The sequence below is a fragment of the Triturus cristatus genome, chromosome 5_2 (genome assembly GCF_964204655.1).
Source record: "Triturus cristatus chromosome 5_2, aTriCri1.1, whole genome shotgun sequence".
Lineage (NCBI taxonomy): Eukaryota > Metazoa > Chordata > Amphibia > Caudata > Salamandridae > Triturus > Triturus cristatus.
The window spans coordinates 395385388-395409078 of NC_140588.1; the positions used below are offsets into that span (position 1 = coordinate 395385388).

The following is a 23691-nucleotide window of genomic DNA, read 5'->3' on the forward strand; positions in this document are numbered from 1 at the left end:
GATATGAGTTTGGAATCTGCACAGCCGGAGCATCACAAAAACTGACGCTCCAGCTGCGCAGAGGGCTCGAAACAATCAGCTGAACACAGACAAAGGTTATGTGAAAAAATGCATTTCCCACAGGCAAAGTTTTAGAAAGTGGTAACATTTGCAAAATTTGCAAAATGTGAAGTATGTTAACATTTTAAAGGTTTGCAGGCAACGTTTAAATGTCACACATCCATAACATGGACCCATTGAAGAGAAATTAGCAGATATTTGCCTAAACTTGGGTTAATATTTTACCACTCAGTACTTCTTGCAGAGTAGTTCTTCCTTCACAGTCCTTGACTTTCGTTTGCGAGATAAATTGTGAAATGTGTAGTAACTTCGGATACCACACATATCCACACATGCCACATACACACTTCACAACCACAAGTTGTGTTGTAACACCGCACATGCCACATACATTTGGGCAAGTAAATATGCTGAGGTCATACATATTTTAAGCCATAGATACAATGTGCTGCAATTTTCATTTCAACAGTAATCGTTTCTTGGTGTTTTATCCTTTCCTTTTTTCCATTCTGATTTTTAATTTTCTCCGTGGCAACGATGCTTCCATTTCTTCTTGCCCTCGCTTCTTTCTCAGTATCCTCCTGTTTGGCTCCTGCTCTTTTTTTCTTTCATTTACTTCTTCCTCCATCCTTTCCTTGTCTTCTTTATCCAATTTCCTTCTTTATTTCGGTCCTTTCATTCCTCTCTCATTACTTCCTAGTCTTCTATTCCTGCATTCCGTCTTCTTGTATTTGTTCCTTCCCTCCTGTTTACTTTTCATCCTTCCTTGCTCCTTCCTGTATCCGTCTATCCTGCCTCTCTGCTTCCGTATCCCTCTACACCCTTCCCTGCTTCCTTCTATTTTCTGTCCCATCATTCTTCCACCCTTATGCCCTCTTCTACATTTTTGTCCCTGGTTTTGTCCACCTCTGTCGTTCATGTACCATTCCTCTCTTCCTTCAGTAAGTCTTTCTTGCACCCTTTCATCTTTCATTTTCTCCCTCTTTCCCCTTGTTTTCTTTGATGTGTCCTAACATCCCTTCAGTGTTCCCTACTAAATTATTTTTATTTTTAGGCAGCTCTGAATTTGACACCTCGCCAAATATTTGTTTCCATTCGTTAATTTCTTCCTTCCTTCTTTCCTTTCTCCCTTCCTTCATTCATTCCTTCCTTCTTTACTCCTTTCTGTCATCTTTGTCTTTATCACTTCCCCTTCCCCCTTCTCTTCCTTCCTCTTTCCCTTCATTTCCTGATCATTATCCTACTTCTCTCTTTCACCTTTATTTCTTTATTAATTCTGTCCTACTTATCTTCTTTTCTCCATCTTTCCCTTTTATTTCTTCTTTACTCCATTTCTCCTTTTGTGCCGGCCTCAGCATCTTTGCTGACCAATCTTGCGCCCTGATTTGTATTTTCCATTTCTTTTTCTTTCTTCTTCCACTACAAATTGTCTCCATTGCTTATTTCTTCTTCCCTCCCTTTCGTTCCTTCCTTCATCCCATTATTTCCTTCCTTCAAACTTCCTTTCCCTTCTTCTCATTCATATCTCCTCTTTTCTCCTATTACTTTTCATTTTCTTTCACTTGTCTGTCCTTCTCACTTCCCTTCTGTTCTCTTTCCCTTTACTTTCATTTCCCCTTTCTTCCCATCTTCCATTATTACTCTCTTTTCTCTTTCTTTATTCATTCCTTCCTTGACGTTTTCATTGTTTAGACTTGAATATATATTATTCCGTGCACACAAAAAGTCAGGCCATACATACACAGTATCCTACAGTTGAACTTAATTAAGATTATGCATCATAACTAATGTACCTTTCCAACAGTAAAAGAGCTTTTGAGTTTAAATGCACTTTTGAGATAATGTATTGCATGCATTTCTGAGGCTAATATATGGTAGCCTACTGAAACTAATAAAAACACACCAGAATAAAAAATCCATCTGGGACAGTGCTTGACAAATGTGCTTTCTCGACATTGCTATGTGTGTTCATATGAATAATTTTTCAATTTTTCTGTATTTTACATTACAGAAATGCCCGGCCTGTAATATTTCTGCTCCTTACTTGAAGAACAGCCACGACCAAGTGCTGTACAACCTGTCAGGGCTTGACTTAGAGGAATATTTAATCATACCCTTAAAAAAAGAAAGGTAATCTATAAAACTGTCTATACTGATAACTTGTTTTCAGAAACTAACTTGTTTCCTTAAATTTATAATCTACCAAGCTGTTTCCCTTTCTGCAGAAGAAGACTTTGACAGAACAGAGGTGTTGCATTTTGAGATCCAGCCTAAACCTTTTGGGTCTGATGCATGGTGTAATTGCAAATGAAATGTGTTTGGAAAAGACATGTTTGGGTTTGAAGTGGGCTCGCACAACTTCAAAAGAAAAACTGATATTTTTTCAAGGGATTATTACTTTCCTTTCCATTACCCTGATAAAATGAGTGTTTGTTTATACTTTGTCCCAGCTCTCACTCTTGCCATACTGCATAGAGCAAATGACACTTCTTTGATGAGCACCTCGCCAGGCTTTAAAGAAGGGCATCCCAGTTCCCTTCTCCTTTAAGGATGAAGAACAAAAGAAAAATATATCCCTCCTGGTGCTGTGCCTATTTGATGAGCACGATCTCGAACTGTCTCCTAAATTTCCTTTAATGTCCAGCACGCTTGGATTTTCATCTCTCATTACAGGGATGTAACACAGGCACCTGCACCCTGTGGCACAGGGCCAGAACTCACTATTCATGGAGCCCCCATTCAGCCCAATATCTACAAAAAACTAAGTTTTACATTGTGCAGAGAGGCCCCATCATTATGTGTTATGCCACTATCTCATTTTTGTTAGACCTGTTAGCCTCAGGGTGGTCTTGCCCCCAACCTTTTGCCTTCCTCTTCCATTTTTCCGATCTTGTTTTTGCTGCCCGTTGGACTCTGCACACTCTGCTAACCAGTACTAAAGTGCAAGTGCTCACTCCTTAAAACATGGCAACATTGGCTGATCCCTAATTGGCATGTTTAATTTACTTGTAGGACCCTAGTAAAGTAGCGCTAAATGTGCCCAGGGCCTGTAAATTAAATGCTACTTGTGGGCCTGATCCAACTTCAGTAGCACTTTAAACATGTTTTTGGACTGCCATTGCAGAGACTGTGTGTGCAGTTTTTAACTGCTATTTCGACCATGTCAAAATACACCTTCTGCCACGCCCAACCCTTCCTTTTTAATTGCATATAAGTAACCCCTAGGGTAGGCCCTGGACAGCCCAGAGGGTAGGGTGCACTATATTGAAAAATTAGGACATTTATTTTTTAAGTTTTACATGTCCTGGTAGTTAAAACTCTTAAATTCGTATTTGACTGCTGCAAGGCCTCTCTCTCCCATAGGATAACATTGGAGTTGCCTTATTACATTTTATAAGTGTCATTTCCAAATAAGAAGAGAAGTCCAATTCATGTTTGGTGTCGCTAGAATTATAATTTAAAATCCTAAATTATGGTGAAGTTGGGTTTTAAATTGCAGTTCAGAAAATGCAATTTGTTTAAAGTTTTTCTTGTCTTAGCCTTTTAGTGCCTGTAGGCTGTTTCTGGTCACATGACTGGGTATATCGGACAGGGCTTTGTGTATCCCTCCTAGACAGCCAAACACAATAGGGGGCTTAGGTGTGTGTGGATAGGACATCACTGGCAAGATGGGAGGGTGGTGCTGGGCACAGCCCCTCTTACACCTGTATGGGCTGTGTCCTGCCTCCACACAAAGAGCTGCATGCCCCCTGTAATTAGTCTGGAGCCAGGACAGGGAAGGTGGGATGATTGGGGAACCTCAAATGGAAACCTCTAGAAGTTTCTCCCACGCTTCAAAGGCACAACTGGGTATAAATACTGGACCTCAGACACAACTACTTCAGTACACTTCTCAACGTATGGATACTCTGCCAGGAAGAAGGAGTGCTTTGTTGATGTAAGAACTGCCACTCTGCTGGACTGCTAGTCTAAAGGAACTGCTGCCCTGCTGCCCTCTTGCCCGGGTGAGAAGGACTGGAATTGCATCACTTGAATCCAGAACCAGGAGTGATTCCAAGGGCTAGTTGGCTGGCCTCCTGAACTGAGGCCACAGGGATATAACGGGCTTCCAATAACCTTCCATCTGCACAAGTCTGATCTGCCAAGTGGTGCCACCCCAGTACTGGACCTTTGGAAGTGGCTTAAGGTGATTTCTAGCCTCTGTGGGCCTAGAGCAAAAGACGCATTTTCTCTACTGTACAGCTCAAATCTGAGCAGAAACCGACACATTGCTGCTGCTGTGTGGTTTGGAACCATCTCAAAAACTCCAATTGTATCGCAGCCCTTCAGTACTGCTGCATTGCCCCAACTATGCCACGCTTCCTTGGCACAGGCCCTGAAATTCCTCATTGACGGCAGCCTCGACGATGATGCCAGACTCCGCGTCACAGTCTTGCAACTCTTTGAAACCAACGCATCCCACCGACTTCACACTGCATCCTCGATGCCTAACTTCTCATCACAAGCCCCATTGATGGGACTCTTGATGATGACGCTGACTCCTCGCATTGCAGTCTTGCCCCATCTCGGAACTGACACATTGCTTCGGTGGGCAACACATCTTCAACGCATATCGACGGAACGCTTCGTAAACCAGGATTTAAGGTAATTTGTTCAGCAGCCTGTAGCCAGCCCACACTCCTTCGCGGTTGTCCTGAACTTATGACTTTGTCAATGTTCGGTGGGACCAGATATCCATAGTTGCTGCTTTGCACCTTTTGGTGCTATTTTTACTAAAAAACCTTTCAAATTGAATGTCTCCAGTTCTACTGATTGGATTTTTTGTCATTTTGGTCTTGTTTTATTTATTAAAGAAGGTTCTGTTTTTCTAACTTTGTGTGGAATCCCTTTTTGTGTGATGTTTTCAATGTAATACTGTTAGAAGTGTTGCACAAATACTTTACACATTGCCTCTAAATTAAGTCTGACTGCTCTGTGGCAAGCTACCAGAGGGTTGAGCAGAAGTTAATTTAGGGGTTGGCTTGTGCCTTACCCTGACAAGGATAGTGGTTACTGCTTGATCAGATCTCATTCCCCAGTCAACCAGTAACCAAATTTATTACAGTTCTATATACATATTGGGTCTTTCTTTCCTGAATATCTGCCGCTACGGAGCAGTCACTAAAATGACAAAAAATGTGACCTACAGATTTTCCAACTATAATTTATAGTATAATTGAGGGTGAACGTTCTTGACCTCTCTGCAGCTGTTGCATTCCAATAAATTTTACATACTTCCGGAAAGTTACCCTGCATTTTTGCTTTTTTAGCAATGGTTTGTGAGTCCCTGATCCCGAGGAGCTCCTCACATGACAAATGAGTGCCCTACAAAAACACCTCTTAGTCTCCTCTAATCGGAGAGACCCCACTACCTCGGTGTTCTCACGACCATGTAGTCAACCCTTTAGTAACGCTACTCGTGCACCCGTCATTCGCGTTATCTGTACCTATCTACAAACATTGGCAAGATGGATTAGAAATGCTACTCAGAGTGGACAACCCTTTCCCTACTTTTTCTTGCTCTTCTGTTATTTCTTTCAGGGGCTGTCTGGAGATACAGTGTTTTCTGGCAAAACAGATGACTAAAAGGTGAATCTTTTATTTGCACATAGGAAGCACTATATTGCATTCTGAAGACAAGATCTTCTCAGACACTTCCCTGAGGAGGAAAACAGTGCCTCCACCTGATTGACTATAGTCTTTAAACGTGGAAGGGACACTGATATTGATTGGCTGTTGATAATGTCCAACAGTTTAAACTTGTACAAAGGTCATTCCTGCATCGGGTGGCTGGTAATAGCCAAGTAGCCAAGGTAATAGCCATAGCCTATAATATGCTGGTTAGAATATTGAGATTCTGAGTGCATGGAAGGGTTGAAGCCTAAACTCTGTGACCTTTTGCAAAGGCATATAGCTCTATAGGAAGTCAAACTGTTTTCTGAAAGGGATAGGTCCTTGCCCTGTGCCCAGAGCATTCAGCCTATGGTCAATAGGCATAACCAGCTGCCACTTCACACGTGGTAATATGAACACAGGTTGAATCAAAAGACCACAACCTTATGCCAGATTGCCCTATATTTGCCAAAGTCTGTACCCTGCTGGTTCTAGGCAAAAGGGTGCAGAGAAGTTTTAGTAGGTTCTTAAGACATGTGCTAAAGCATATCATTAATACTTTATATTAATTCATGGTGAAAAGATTGTTAAATGGCAATTTACTGACATTACAAACTACTGTTTGATACAAAAACCTACAAATAGCCCTAAAAACATCAGATTAAGGAGTGTTGTGGTTCCTATAAAAACATTAAATGCAAAGTAATTTACCAGTTAGGGAGGGCTCTGTTCCTATGACACCCAAATTTAATTGCTCATGACTTCAGTCATGATGTCTCCGATGATCATCAGAGATCAAATCTCATTACATTTGTCATGACTTTAAAGTTATATTACGATTATTGTGGTTTGCTTACATAATTCATTCACCAAATGGGAAGATGGTGCCATCACATTCACCTCGTCATACTGTTTTGAGTTTTCTGATACAGAGAATGTCCTCAGCTTAAGATTTAACATGTACAGTGTTGCTGACATTCCTATGATAAATCTGATTCATTATCTGGAATATGTGGACCTGTTCACAGTGAGAAGGGAGGGGTCTAAGAAGTTAATTCATTAGGAAGATGACTGTACCTTATGACTGCTTAATGCCTACTGTCAAACTCCCTGCTTGTTGAATATACACACACCAATGGCTTTACAACATCAGGATCTAAAGAAATACTTTACTGAGAATGTTTTCAAGTGTATTATGGCTCTCCACTTCCCCAGCTAAACAACCAATATTGTTAGTAGCTGAATCAGATGGAGAGGTTAGGTCTGGTACAGGCTACAGAGAACCGAGTTTCTAAGATTTCTAGACCCGGCTTCTTCTTCCTTTAAATTCTGGCCTCTTGGATTAATTAAAGCCAGTTTTCCACACTAGAGCTTCCAGGTGCCTATACTTTGGCCTAAATACATTAATGGGATGAATGTAAGGTTATGATGAACATTTGTCATAGGCACTTTAAATACTTAGTTGTATGCTTTTTAGTACCTCAATATTGCTAAAGGTTTCATCAAGAGGTGCCCAGATATATGTGGGCTCTTCTATCTTTTTCTAACTGAATGATATGCTGGTGTTTTCACAATCCACAATGTGCTCATTTATAAATGTGTGCCTTTAATGTGTTAATTGTGCCTAATTTTGGGATTTGTTAGAACATGCCATGCCATGGAATTCCAAGGACGAACAAAATATAAAAGTGGTCTATGCCCACATCCATTAAAGGCCTCACAGATCATAGGTATAACATGTTTACATGTTTATTTATGCCTCTTCATTAATAGTATCTCTTAAGGCTACTTTCCCTAGGTTGGATCATTGAGTTTGTTTGGATGAATTAGCATGAACAAAGTATTCAATAAAATAAATTATGCTTTCACATCAATATCCATCCTGTGCTTAAAACGTATGCTCCTCTTGCTGTAATGGAAGCTATTCTGCCACAAAGGTATACAGTACTAAAATATCTCTATTTATTGACTTATTCTTAAGAGAAACTAAAAGAAAAAATAAATAATAGAATAATAAATGAGCAGAAGGAGCTCTTCATGTATTATTCACTGCTCTGGCATGGAGTGCCCCATAAAGCCCTGCAATGGCTTTTTGTTGACTTCTTTGAGCCTGCTGGTGCCCCAAGACAGGGCAGGGACACCACTAAGCAAACTATTACTGGGTTTCTTAGTTTCAATTGGTGGGTTTCAACTGACATTTCTATCAAACTATAACATCCCTTTAACCTTTGTTTTTTCATTGACTATATACTTATATTACCTCCAAGTCCACGCAAACTCCAACATACGATGACAAAGAGGTAAAATTTAGAAGCTGATGATTTATTTGTTAATTCCACCATATCTTGTTCAAAAATATGGTTGACATGTTTCGGCAATGGCCTTCAACTGGACCACACTGATATTTAAAGTGCTTGTGTAAAGTCCCTTCACAATGTTAATTAAAAACAACTAGAGTATATTCTCCAAATTCATGTGCCCCTACATGGGCACCATTTTTACTCTCAACATTCCTTTTTTTTCGTAAGGAAAAAGTTTAACAAGGTGCTTGTTTCTTTTGAAAAATTAAGAACAATATACATATAGCATATATTTATATTGAAACATGCAAGGTGTCAGATCTTAAAATGCAGTAAAACGATGGAAAGTGTGGTCATAACAGTCAGACACCTAATGTATATCTTCATGGGTCCCAGCTCAGAGGGAATTGAATGCAGTTTTCTATGATCTAGATTGAGACGTTCATGGTAAAAGTAACAATATTACAACCCTCCTCTACCATCATAAATCAAAGTGAAGCATATTTCTAGGAAATTATATTGTAATTATGTTGTTAGTAGCCTCCTGTCCATATTCTTGTACATTTTCCTTTTTAACAATTTCCTGTAAAGTACTTATTATCCAAATTGCATTCAAGACTCACATTTTAAAATTAATATTCTATGTTATGTATTATTAAACACCCCCCCCCCCTATCCATTTAATTTACAAAATATCACGTTTCTACTCCTAGCTGCATGTTATTGATTGCACATCCCCAAGTCGAGGTCAGTAACTCTTGAAAAGATTCTATAGTGATCAAGAGCAGTCAAAGAGTATGTTATATAAACATGTATGTATATATTTATATTTTTATGAATACCCACACTCAGAGATGAAGAATAGTCCAATATTTTATGGGCTACCCTTGTTCTTATATGCACTTGCAGTTCATTAAATAAGGTGTTTCTCGTGTCAGATGGAATGTTTTGCATACATTCCACAGTCTGGATTCCACCATGCTACAGCCTGTTTGGAAGCATCAACAATGTTTACAGTGGCATATGTAGGGGGGCTGGAAGGAGCGGTCCGCCCCGGGTGGCACAGGTTTTTGGGGCGGCGGCCTCCCCCACTATCACCTGCTATCTCGGGTGGCAAGAGCAAGCCCCCCTCGCTCCGCAATGCATTTGCCGCAGGGCAGCAAACACAGTAAATGCTCACTGACACCACCACCCCCCCACTCTTCACTGCGGCCACTGATCAGCGGCAAACGCAGAAACCACCACATGCGCCCATAGGGCTAGCTATGCCACTGAATGTTTGGAGCTTAGTGAGCGTAAATACATGTGTATATGTATATATTATTCCCTGAAAAAAAATAAGGTTACATTTGAGATGTCATAAGTAATATCATCAATGTTGTTGTTTATGTAATCAGTGATTTATTATAAGAGGTAATAAGCAGGTTATAAGCAGTGCATGGATCTCGCCTGTTATAGTTAGCAGTGTCTATTTTTTTCTAATGTCAACATCTAGCTATAACATGACTTTACGCTTTTTTCAGTGATTATATATATATATCCATTTCAAATATATATACACGTTATATAACAGTCATCCATCTATGTGACATTTTCCATCTACTGGACTATACTTATGTATTATTATGGTATTTTCTGTTTGAGTGGATGAATCATACAGTATTATACTCTTAGATAAACAAAAAGAATTTACTGGTACCTACACTCAGAGCAATACGAAAAGTAACAATGTAGATGTATGCACTGACAATGTGAAAAACGTAAAGTAGTCTGTTTTCTTTGCAGATATCTGGGTAAACACACATTTTTCTGAGTTATTTAGGATTAAGAAATTTATTTATTTTTCCTTTAAATATATCTATATCATATATATATTTTTTTTGTATGTTTTCATAGAATTTTGCATTTCTTTATGTATTGTATCTGAGCAATGCAAGGTTATTCAAAGTGCACACTTCTATGTCTATGTGTTTTCTGTTGTCATGACGACCTTCCAAGTAACTCGGCATATAATGGCTGCCGAAGGTGAAGCCCATCGCTGTGATATATATATGCATACACACACATATCTATATAGATATATAGATAAAGATATAGATATATATTTAGGAACTAATTTCTATAGAAAGAGTGTTTTTTGTTTTGACAAACTTTAGAGTTGTTTGACGAATCCACACAAAAGTTTTAAAACTAATACAACACTCACTTCAACTGCAGTCTTGAGAGTTTCATGGAGATCCGTCAAGTGGGGGCTGAGAAAATGGGGGGGTCACAAAACACGTTTTCCTTATGGTAATTCTTATAGGAACTTTAGACGCAGCTACAGCCCGAATTGCTGAACGGAATTACACCAAATTTGGTAGAAATGTAGATATTGGTCCAGGAATGTGCAGTTTTATGATTTGGTGTAAATCTGTTCAGTAATTTTGCAAATATCAACCAAAATCCAAATTTGGATATATAGGAACTCGAAGGCTCTCTGACCCCTCCTGATCTCGTGCTGAGATCTGATTGGCTGCCAACACTTAAAAACAGGAAGTGTTGACAGCCATCTTGGAATACGGCTTGAGCCTAGTCCAACAAAAAGCTTTAAAAAAGAGAAGGGGGCACGGTAGGAGTAGCATGACCCTCTAGGCCTCTTTGGTGGGTCCCAGAGGGACATTGCCAGGACCTGATTTGTTTTTTAATGTTCCCGCTGCTCCAGCCTCCAGCGCCTCTCTACTATTAAGCAACCGGGTGGGCCAGGTCCCGGGTGCATGCAGCCATAATACTTGAAAAGAGATGAGGGGGTCTTGCAGACCTCCCGGGCCTGGGGACTGCCACCTTCCTGGGGCTTATTGATAAGTAATGGGGGGTGTTTTCACAGACCCCCAAGCCCCGGGGACCCCCACCTCTCTGAGGCTATTGATCAAATTAATGCAGGGGCTCATACGGCCTCCCCGCACAGCCCCTGGGAACCCCACCTTCCCAGGTCTAAATCTAAATATATCAGAGGCCTCATGGACCACCCCGTGCCCCAGGGACCACCACCTTCCCAAAGCTATTTAATTTCATATTGGAGGTCCTCACAGACCCCCTCGGCCTGGGTACTACCACCTCCCCGGGGCCAAATACATTTTTTTTAAATGGGAGGGGCCGTGTGGCACCTCTTCCGGGCTGTTCTCGGCCCCGGGGACCGTCACCTTCCCAGGGCAGGCCTTACTGCAGCAAAGAAGGGGGGCTGCATGGCCCCCTCCTGGAGTCAGAGATGGCCCTGGGGACCACCCCATGACATAGCTGCATGCTGTGGCTTGGTGGGAGCTATACCGCTCCTGCCAAGTCACAGCAAACACTCCGCTTCCAGCAAGCGAGAGCGGAGAATTGCTGGAAGCGGAGCATTAGACTGTTTCCCTGTTTGCTGTCAAGCGAGCAAGGAAACAGTCAAAATGCTTTCAGACACAGAGAGCTGCATGTTTAGCAGCTTCCTGTGCCTGAAAGCAATGTCGGCTCCTGTAGGAGGCAGGGAGCTGGCAGGGACTGCAGGGGCCATGAGGCTCCCCCCGCGGTCCAAATACAAACAACAGGAACAAGTTAATTGATTATTTGCCTCTTTTTACCTAAGGTCAGCGGACCAAGTGAAGTAATGCCCCAACTCTGAAAACAGGTCTTGTCTCACATTCAAGGGCCTATCAACAAATGAATATATTTTTATGACCCACTCACCTGGCAGACCACTTTCTCAACTTCGAAGTAACAAATCGAGAAGAAAGTCACCATAACCCCCTAGCCTTAACATTGGACCTCGGGATCTCATCAGCAGATAGACCTCAGGGAGTTAGTACTTCAACAGGAGCAGAAACAAAGAACCTGGTTGGGAGAATCAAATGGTGTCCCACACAATCTGCTCAGGTGCTTACATGGCATAATAAGTTCACCAAAAAGAACCACAACTTAACTGGGCTGGTGATTTTAAATCAATGGGACGGTCTGACTAAAGAATTATAAGACGCCATTCTTGGCACCCCCTGCTATCATCACCTCACTAAACTACCCCAAAGCTCCCTCCATAAACAACTGAATAACCAGGGTATCAACTTACAACTGAAAAATCTAAGGAAAAGTTTCCGCCAATGCACATCAAAATCCACAAGTAAAAACTTAAGGATGGTTAAAGAATCATGAAAAGCATTTTAAAAAACTGTCTGGGAAACCAAGATGGCTCTTCAAGAAAATGAATGACTAGTGCTACATAGGATGCTCAAGGAGAGATCATATGCTGCTTCTGGATATATGTTAACAAACTGAAAGCACCGTACCCAACGAGGGAAAACTGAGTCTCGGAAGCTGGATGGTGGAGGCACATATCTGACCAATTTACCGGGAACCTCGCAATTGCAACCTGCATGGAGAAACTAGGGCCCACCCCACAGATTCCAAAGGTCCAACTGAAGTTTTTCAACAGCACAAATGCAAAAACTCATTAAAGATCTGAAGCTGATGGAGCGTCAGGCCCCAACGGACTTCCAGCTGGCATCTTTAAATGCGCACCAGAGGAGTGGGAAAGCCCTTCAGTTTGGGGCAAATCCCAAAATCCTGGAGAGGGTCTACTCCATGCTCGATATTTGGAGAAAGACAACCCCTAAATGACAGCCAACTATTGCCTAATAGCCCTGCTAGACTTATGCGCGTATTCTTTTAAAAGGGCTGGAAACTTGGGTACAGAAAATGGGCTGCTCCCATTTTTTCAAACTGGCTTTCGTGGAGGAGCAGCCACTACTGACAATATCATCGCACTAGCTGCCCTTAGTAAGCAGGCTGCCCAACAAAAACAACTCCCTCTCTTCTGCTGCTTTACAGATTTCACTGCGGCGTTTAACAAAGTGGACAGACCGATGCTGTGGAGGAAGCTAGCACACTAGGGTATCCCATCCATCCTTTTAAGAGCCATAATCTCTCTTTACTCTGCAACATGGGTTCGAATGAGAGTCGGGACAACTACATTATCCCCCAAAATTTTGACTTTTGGAAGTTTGAAGCAGGGCTGTGTGCTAGCACCTCTACCTTTAACCTATACACAACAGATCTGGAGAAGACGTTAGCAAACGGTGACCTTGTTCCATGCCATTTGGGACACAGACTGCTCCACATTTGTGGGATAATCGGGCTCACACAAATTTCCTTATACCCAGCGTTCCCCTAGGTCTCTCAATAAAAATGGTACCTGACTTGTGTGGGTGGGCCACGTACCTGCAACAAAAAAGGGCCCAAAACGTATTGTGGAGACATCAAAATGATCTATCACAAAACAACCTAGTTTTGCAAGTGGGTCACCTGCGCTTTTGGTCTCGGGCTCGGCAAATATCTAGGGAAACCTAGCAAATCCAGACATTTCTGAAAACTAGACACCCGGGGGAGTCCAGGGAGGTGTGGCTTGTGTGGATCCCCCAATGTTTTCCTACACAGAATCCCTTGCAATACTCAAATTTAGCAAACAAAATCTGATTTTTCACACATTTGAGTGGGATCTCTGCACCAGCACAATGTTTATTGGGAATCCTGGGGGAACACTGGGTGGTAGGAAATTTGTGGTAGCTCGGTGATCCCACAACTTTCCTACACAGAAAAGTGAGGAAAATGCGATTCAGTTTGCTAAATCTGAGGTTTGCAGGGTAGTCTGAGTAGGAAAATTTGGGCGAGTCATGCAAGCTACACCTCTCTTGACTCCCCTGGGTGTCTAGTTTTCAGAAATATTAGGGTTTGGCACGTTTCCCTAGATGCCCGCCAAGCCCGGGACCAAAAACGCAGATGTCTCCCTCACAAAACCAAGTCTTTTTGTGATCGATAATTTGGAAGTCTCCATAGTACGTTTTGGGGTGTTTTGTGTTGCGGGCACTAGGCCTACCCACACAAGTGAGGTACCATCTTTATCGGGAGACTTGGGGGAATGCTGGGTGGGTAGAAGTTTGTGACTCAAACAGATTCCAGAACTTTCCATCACAGAAATGTGAGGAAAATGTGTTTTGTGGCCAAGGTTTGATGTTTGCAAGGCATTCTGGGTAACAGAACCTGGCGAGAGCCACACAAGTCACCCCATCTTGGATTCCGCTGGGTGTCTAATTTTCACAAATGTACAGGTTGGTTAGGTTTCCCTAGATCCCAGCTGAGCTAGAGTCCGAAATCCACAGCTAGGCACATTGAGAGAAAAGGCTCAATTTTCACTGGAAACATGTGATGTGCCTAAGTTGCGTTTTGAGCCGTATCCTGCTGCGGGCACTAGGCCTACCCACACAAGGAAAGTAAAATCTTTATCAGGAGACTTTGTGGAGTGCTGGGTGGGTGGAAGTTTGTGGCTTCCCACAGATTCTAGAACTTTCTATCACAGAAATGTGAGGAAAATGTGTTTTCTTATTACAAACTTTGAGGTTAGCAACGGATTCTGGGTAACCGACCATGGTGAGAACCACACATGTCACCCCACCCTGGATTTCCCTGGATATCTAGTTTTAAAAAATGTACAAGTTTGCTAGGTTTCCCTAGGTGCAGGCTGTGCTAGGGTCCAAACTCCACAGCTAGGCACATTGAGAGAAAAGGGTCAATTTTTACTGGAAAAATATGAAGTACCATTTTTATCAGGAGACTTGGGAGAACACAGAACAGTAGAACAAGTGTTATCACCAATTGGCTTTCTAGGCATTTCGGCCTTCCAAATGTAAGACAATGTGTAAAACAGAAGACATTTTGAAAAATGTCCTCTATTCACATGCTAGTACGGGTACCCACAATTTTGGAAATGTGCAAATAACCACTGCTTCTAAACTCTATATTTTTTCCCATTTAGGAAATACATAGGTTTCCTTTATACCTATTTTTCACTATTTATATTTTACCGAATGAATTGCTATATACCTGGTCACAATGAAAAACCATTGCAAGGCACAGCACAGTTATTGACTCTGAGTAATCCGGTTTCTTGTTGAACCTACAAGTCCTATATATACCTGTAACCAGAAGGGTTCAGCTGACATAATGGTGTATTGCTTTAAAAAAATCTGCTATACTTACAAGAAGTTACAGGTGAAAACATTGGACACATTGGCTTTTTTTTTCAACTCAATTTCAATATTTTTTTATTTCAACTGTTAGTTTCTATAGGAAAACCTTAAAGTATCTACACAAATGACCCCTTGCTGAATTCAGATTGCTGTCTACTTTTCAGAAATGAATAGTTGTCTGGGATCTATCATTGCTTTCACACCCATTTATACCAGTAACTGGAAGGAGGTTGAATGCACAAACTATAGGAGAAATAGACTATGTCCCAGTAAAATGCCAACACTGTGTAGAAAATTTTGGTTTTCTGACAAAAGTCTGCCTGTTCCTGAAAGCCAGTAGGATGGTGATTTTAGCACCACACACTAGGCCTGGGCGGCAAATTCCGTTCCGCTCGCGGAATTTGCGTAATTTCGCGTTCCGCGGAGAACGCGAAATTGCTCAAAAGTCTGCTTTCCGCGATTTCGCGAAATTTTTGCTTGTTCGCGTTCTCAAAATGCATGTTCGCGAGATAATTCTCCTCGAGCACGCAAACAGCAATTGCGAACAGGAAAAAAGCATCGCGAACATGCAATTCCGCGTGTTCGCGGAATTTCCGCGTGTTCGCGGAGATTTTTTACCGTTTCGCGGAGATTTGCGTAACACAATTACGCAAATTCCGCCCACCCCTACCACACACCCTTCATTAATACCAATTGCAGGGGGAAAAAACGAAGCTTTCTTCTGTAGCACTTTTTCCCCCAAAACCCAAAATGTAGCTGTATTTTGCCTATTTGTTAGTCTTCTCCAGGGGAATCCACAAACCCTGGGTACCTTTAGAATCCTCACGATGTTAGAAGAAAAGGACGGTAATTTGGCATGAATACCTTATGTGGACAAAAGGTTACAGTGTCCTAAGTGCGTACTACCGCAAATAGCAAAAAAAGGCTTAGCACAGTGGGGAAAGGCCTGGCAGTGAAGGGGTTAATTTGATAGGGAGACCCGTCCTTGCAAATATAACCCTTTTCAAATATATTGTATTCTTCAATAACTTAAAAACCTAATAAACATAGTGTAATGAAGTGACAGAGCCGAGTACAGGTAACACTTCTTTATTCAGGCCAACCGCTCTCTAACTCACGAGCAGATTGTCAACATTCCATTGTAAGCTTCAGGAGATACCAAGGAGAGTGGGAGGCGGGGGTGGATGGAAAGTACCAAGGGGAGGGAAGAGGGAAGATACAACACATCTCCTTACCCAACATAACAATATAACAAAAGCACGGAATTTTACACAGCAACTCTATCCCCACTCCATACCTGACCATTTTCACATTCCACCACATTCCTCCCTTTGCTCATTATCTTTTGAGGAGGAAAGAATTTGCTCTGACCCAATTGTACCCTAGTGGGTTTCTTTATCACTGCATCATCGTTGGTGTTAACTTTTAAATCCTTCACGCCATATTTCTTGTCATACCATCGTTTATAGCGGGATTGATGTTGCTGCACTTTTACCTGACTTTCTATTCTGTCATAGACAACCGTCTTGCCCCCTTCAAGCCAAAGGGGGAACAACTTAGTTCCAGGTTCTCTCCCTCTCACCACAAAAGGAGAGATTCCCGTCACCAAATTGGGTGCCGTGTGGTAAGCCCACAAACAGTCTCTCAGGGAATTGTCTACATTGAACCCATTAGATATAGCCAGTGGGATATGTTCTTTGATCAAACGGTTCATCCTCTCCACTAGTCCATTGGCCTTGGGACAGTAGAGTGCCGTTTTCTCATGCTTGATGTTATGGTTCCTCAAAAAGACTAACATTTCCTCCGAAGTAAATTGTACCCCATTGTCAGTCACCAAAATGGATGGTACTCCTTCATAACAAAACACTGAACTTAAGAAGGCAATGAGGTTCTTAGTCGTAGTGGAAGGAGTCAATTTGATATTGACCCAGTGGGAAGTATAATCCACCAGAACAAACATGAATCTCCTTTGGGGACCTAGCGTATCCATTGGGCCAATTATGTCCACAGCCAATTTTGTCCATGGAACAGTAGGTACCTCCACAGGGGAAAGGGGAACCTTATGAGTAGATTTTACTTTGTCACTTTTGGCACAATTACAGCAGTCCTTGACCTTCCATTCTACCCTTGAGTCCATCTTAGGGAACCAGAAACTGTTCCTCACTTTAGTTTTTGTGAAACTTCTCCCTAAGTGGCCTTCATGTGCAAGATCTATTATCCTGTCTCTGAGAGCCTCTGGTGGCACAATTTTAGAATTCCGATACATTTTGTTACCCTGGATGTTCAACTCATTTCTAACTTCCCAGAATCCCTTTAAGCTCTCCATAACATCGCTACATTTTCCCGGCCACCCATTTATGATGTATCCTTTAAGTGCCTCCATGTTGGAATCTTTCTCCATTCCCTCATTCCATTCCTCCTCAGTAAAAGAGGGTAAAAGAACAGAAAAAATTGGAGTATCTAAAGGGTCTGCCTCAACGTTGCTTGTAATAGGAGACCTGGATAAATAGTCCGCAAGGACATTGTCCTGACCAGGAAGATATTCAATGCGAAAGTTATATTTCTCCAGCCCCAAGACCCATTTAGCTATCCTGGGGGATTCACAACTTACTTTCTTAGATGAAAAAATGTGCGTTAGGGGTTTGTGATCCGTACGGACCGTGAAAGAACTTCCCCAAAGAAAAAACTTAAAATGGTTGATGGCCCAGTAGCATGCCAAAGCTTCCCTCTCAATTACGGAATAATTCCGTTCAGGTTGGCTTAAGGTGCGTGAAGCAAAGGCTATGATGGTTTCCGTACCGTCCCCTTTCTGTAATAGAGTGGCCCCGAGACCTTTGTTGGATGCATCAGTGCATAAAATGGTTTTCTTCCTATGGTCAAAAGGGCCCAGTGCACGTGAGCTGATAATTTCTTTTCTCAGATTGTTTACGGAGACAGAATGTTTTTCTTCCCATTTGAATTCACAATTTTTTTTAACAAATCTCTTAATGAATCACATTTTTCTGCAAAATTGGGAATGAATTTAGCCATGTACTCTACCAGGCCTAAAAATGACTTTAGCTCTTCCTTGTTCGTTGGTACAGGAGCGTTCTCGACTGCCTGAACCAGACTGAGTTTGGGTTTTATTCCTTCAAATGACAAATTGTGGCCCAAGTAATCTACTTCCGTGACTTTGATTTTGCATTTTTCTTTTCTCACAGTAAGACCTGCTTTAGTTAGTCTGGTACACACTTCCCTAAATATGGAGTCATGTTCATTTTCATCTGCACCATAAACTAACACATCATCCTGGAAACACATGCTGTTAGGAATTCCTTCTAGTACCCTTTGCATCATTTTTTGGAAGACAGCCGCCGCCGAAGCCAGACCGAACGGCATCCTTCCAAACATGTATGTGCCAAAAGGCGTGGCAAATGCTGTTAGTGGCCTAGATTCCGGGTGGAGATCAACTTGATAATACGCCATGGAAAGATCTATGACTGAAAAGAATTTGGCTTTACCCATGGTGCACAACATTTCATTAATGTTTGGAAGAGGGAACCGTTCCACCCAAATGTTTTCATTAAGGCTGCGTAAGTCAATACAAAGACGAATTCCCTGTCCATTGGCCTTTGAAGCTATAACAATAGGAGATAACCACTCTGATGCCTCAATGGGGTAGATGACGCCTAATTGGCACAACTTGTCGAGTTCCTCTTTCAATGGTTGTCTTAGGAGCAAAGGAACTTGACGGGTTTTATGCACCACAGGTTTAGCCCCTTGTCTAATTTTTATCTTATGCTGATAGTGTTTCAACAATCCCAGGTTCTCAGAGAAAAGATTGGGGAATTCATTACAGAGGGGTGACTGTTCAGTGGCTTCATTGATTAATTTGACCTGTTCCTTGCTATTAGGATCAAGGATAATGCCCAGTTCCCTCTGGTGGCGCCACCCTAGAAGATTGGATCCTGAGCTAACCAGATAGACTTTACCCATCGTGGACCTACCTTTAAAATGAATTTGTGTCTCCACCATTCCCACTAATGGAATAGGGTCTCTGGTATAGCCATGGGGTGAAATGTCAGGTGTAGATATGACCATGCCATGCTCTTTTCCTATTTTCCTGAAATCATTCACATTTAACAAGGTAAAAGGAGAGCAGGAGTCTGCAAACATTTCAAAAGATTCACTGTTAATGACTACATCGCATTTAGGGTATTCATTACCATTCCTTTCCGCCAAGCTCCTTACTTGGAACACATAACTAAGTTGGTCCTCACTGGATGCACTGATGACTTTGACTTGACTCGGTTCGCTGTCCCTGCACACTCTAGCTAAATGTCCCCTCCTGTTACATTTTTTGCAATGAGCATTACGAGCTGTGCACAATGGATTATTAGCTAGGTGATTACTACTGCCACATCTATAACATTTGAAATCATGTTGATCTTTTGGCCATTTTATGGAAGCCTCTCCTTTTTGTCTGACTTTAGGAAAATTCTTGTTAGACCCATCAACCTGAACTGCTGCTACCACTTCCTCATGTATTTTGATTTCCTTCATACATTTGGCAGTGTGTTCAATAGACTGAGCTATAGAAATGGCCTCCTCTAAAGATGGATTTTTGGATAACAACTTCTCTTGAATTCTACTGTTACTTGTGCATCTGACCAACTGGTCGCGTATGAGAGAATCATTAAGTTCCCCAAAATCACACCTTTGAGTTAGCCCACTCAAAACAGCAATATAATTTTTAACAGACTCGTTTTTTCCTTGGGACCTACTGAAAAATTTATGACGTTCAAGGACCACATTAATTTTGTCCCCAAAATGACTACCTAACTTTAACATAGTTATGTCATACACATCTAAATCATCTTCTTCCTCCAACTCAGGTTCTGGCAGAGTTTCATACACTTTTCGCCCATGAACACCGATATTGTGCAAGAGAAGGTGTTGTTTCCTTAAGGCGGAAAACCTTTCCCCACCCATAGCAATCAAATAGGACTCAAATAGTTTAGTCCATTCCTTCCAATGGATCTCTGGATCTCCACAGTCATTTAGGAAGGAAGGTGGTTGGCAAATGACTGGAGTGCCCATGTTTTACCAGGAAAATGCAACGAAAAATTCAGTGGCACTAGGAATCCAGACACCAAAATTTTATATTATGACTCCCCACAATAATTGCATGTACTAGTGCACAGAATAACACAAGCTTATTAGCACATAAACTTAAATTACAAGCATGTATAATACCCAATGACCTGTATTAATGGATATGGTAAGATAGTTCACAGCTGGCGGAGAGTTGTTATTTCCAAAATTCGGAATCACCAACCACTCCTTAGAAACGTTATACAAAACACTATGGGGAAAAATGCAGTCTGAGCCAACCAGAAATAAATATGAGTAGTTCATGAATTCTCTGGCGGTAGTGAGGTAGCAAACTTTACCCCAACTTAAAGTACAGGCCAGAGAAAATCCTGTCTACAGTAAAGGATACTATAGGCCAAAAAGTACGCCTAAAATAGCAGGAAACTTCGGCCCCACGCAGGGAAGGAGCCGCTGTTCAGCGTCTAAAAGATAAGTCCTACCAGTACCGAAAAGGAGTGCTCCGAACAGGACCCAGTGAAGCACGATGTTTCAGCTACAGAAGAACACCAAGGAGTGCTCCGAACAGGACCCTGCGAAGCGCGAAGTTCCAGCTCACCGTATGGACACCTCAGCAGGGATGGCTGCCTACAATGTTGGTAACGCAGCAGGATTCCACCGCCAGACACCACTGTTGCCCACTTCAATCTCCTCAGGCGCCGCGTGAACTCCGCCCAGGGTGGGCGTGAGAAGGCGTTCACTTTACCTCAACCACCCTTGAGCTCGTAAGACGCGGAAGCTTCTTCGAGGTATCCGCCCCCGAGGGCGTGGAAGGCAACACAGACGATTCTCCAACCAGTCCCAATAACTCCGCCCGCTTGTGGGCGTGAGGAGGCGTAGCAGACCGGAGAAACTGACAGGAAAGATACTCACACGTCGTGTACAGATCGAGACACTGACGGGAAACCTCCCATCCGTCAGTAGCCTTACTCGCAGTTCGGAAGACGTGTGGGCAGTAGCGCTGGAATCAACCTGGTCCAGAACAGAATTTACGAATAGCACCGCTGTTCCTAGGTTTCTGAGAGCAAATAAAAAGGGGAGTTGGCCTGATCTGCCCCCTCCACAGGATCGTCGCCAGTGTAATGAAGTGACAGAGCCGAGTACAGGTAACACTTCTTTATTCAGGCCAACCGCTCTCTAACTCACGAGCAGATTGTCAACATTCCATTGTAAGCTTCAGGAGATACCAAGGAGAGTGGGAGGCGGGGGTGGATGGAAAGTACCAAGGGGAGGGAAGAGGGAAGATACAACACATAGCTACTTTCGATGCATTTTAAAGACTGTTTTTCTGTCTGACTGACCAAAAATGTTAAAAATGTTTTTTTTTTTTTTTAAATCATATGTACTTCATGCACCAGCAAGTTAGATGGGTAGGCCAAAACCACAATAAGGCCCCTGCAATGTAATTATAACTGCACCTCACATTACCTTAAAGTTAACAGACCTATGGCTATAGAGTCTTGCATCTGTTAAATGCTGATAACTGGTTATATGCTATTTACTGTGCTCTACTATTCCTATAACCTTTTGGATTCTTCCAGCTTGAATATACATGAATTAAGCAATTTGCCATTTTTAGTAAACATGCTTTTGTACATGAGGCTTAACCAATTAACAATGTTATGCTGACATGATAATGCATCTGTTAAAGTGGGCTGTTGCTAAAATCACTGCCGAGTTTACGATGGGATAATTTGGTACACATTTGCTTGAAAAAATCTGCTGTTTCTCTTTTCTTAAAGTTTTTATATCTTTTGTAATAGTTTTAACTAACTAATACAAATGAAGTTTTCTTGCTTCCGCAACATTAAGTCGAATTATTTTTTATGGTTTAAATCTTTTTATTGTAATTTTTCAAAACAATAACCACCACCTACATCCAACAGGCCGGAGGAGAAGCATTATAAGGTGAATGAGGGTAAGAAAAAAATGTATGACTATAAAGTAAAGAAAGAAGAAAGAGAGGGGGAGAATTAGGAACCGAGTGCTGACTTTTATCGTGTAGGATTAACGTATATCTTCCTGCAGCTTAAGTTACCGATATGAGGCTTCTCTGCGGGTCACGGGAGAGACCCCTGGTGAGTCCGAGCACACGTTGGTTCTTGGGGCATGTGAGTTCGTTAAATTCAGTTGACAAGAACTCTAGTGTAGATCACCTGTTTGCCGTCCCCATGGCTAGAGCAATAGCTCTTTCCCGGCATGCTCCCAGGGGGTATGTTAGGGCATTGGGGAGGCCAATTAGTATGTAGCTTGGGAATCTCAGCATATCAGTGTTTTAGGTAGCATTTATGTCAGGTAGTATGGCATCCCAGAAGGACTGTATCCTAGGGCATTGCGCCAGCAGATAGGTCAAAGTATCCACCTGATTGCTGTGTCGCCAACATTGGGCGTCTCCCCCAGGCTTCCAGCGCGCCACCCTATCTGGGGTATAATACCAGTAGTGTGCTATTTTGAGGAACATCTCCTTTCCTGCTGTACTGCAGAAGGAGGCTCTGGTTCTGTGTATTATGTCCTGCTATTCTTGTGGAGAGAATTATCGTGCGCCCTCTGTCTCCCACCTATGCTGCGCTGGAGCTTTATGTCGCTGTGTGGGTGCAACCAAGAAGACGTAGATATCAGAGAGCAGGCGTTTGTCTAGTCTAGTTATAAACCATTTTTTATATTTTGTTAAGGGCTTGCGTGTACGCTAATTTGCGGTTGTGTGACCAGTGTGTTAGGGCTAGGTACTGCCAGTACGTTGTTTTAGGTATGCCGTAGTTAGCTGGTAATTGGGGAAAGTTCATTATCCTGTTCTCACCAAACAGATCACCCACCATTTTACAATTGGCCTCTTGACATTTAAGGTAGTCCTGTCCAGAGCAAGTGGGAGGGAACTCCGGGTGGCCTATGAAGGGAGTCAAGGGGGACATAGGAGTAGATGGACCATGAGTCACCTGCATCCTATCCCATGCATTCATCGTGGCACGCAAAACCGGGGAAATGTAGACCCCCACCGGGCAATGTCGTTTGGTGAGCCAGGGTACTTTCCACATATGTATGCATGCTATTGCACGATTTATAAAGCATCAGTGCTTTTTGGACATTTGCTTGTACCATTTAATCATATACCGCAATTGAGCAGCTTGGTAGTACCACACTAAGCTCTCCATCCTCCTGGTTCAAGTACGTTTGGTGGCATGCCATATGGGACTTCTTTCCACCCCAAACAAAGTCCACTAGTAGGTGCTGCAGTTTTGCCAGTACCTGAGGGGGGCTGCAGTGGTAGAGCCTGCATTACGTACAATATGCGGGGAATTAGTGTAATCTTTATGGCCACCAGCCTGCCCAGCCAGGACAGCGTGAGCCATCTCCAATGTTATAGTTCTGCCAGTGGGGAATATCTGGAGGCCCAAATATGGGACACCTGTCTCAGCTCAAAAGGGAAACTCCGCTTTTAGATGCCCTAGGTCAGTGTTGTGTTGGAAATGGTTAGGCTAAGAGCTTGCGTCATTTGTATGTTGAACTTAAAGCCCGAAACA

The 23691-nt window shown here is 42.3% G+C and overlaps 1 protein-coding gene across 1 annotated transcript in view; it reads left to right on the forward strand.

Moving 5' to 3' along the window:
* Nucleotides 1–23691, forward strand: part of ABCA13 (ATP binding cassette subfamily A member 13) — a 2655493-nt gene that overhangs the window by 1705252 nt on the left and 926550 nt on the right. The window contains exon 41 of the mRNA XM_085606362.1: nucleotides 2072–2190. Coding sequence (XP_085462488.1) covers nucleotides 2072–2190 — 119 coding nt within the window. The remainder of the gene's footprint in view (nucleotides 1–2071; nucleotides 2191–23691) is intronic.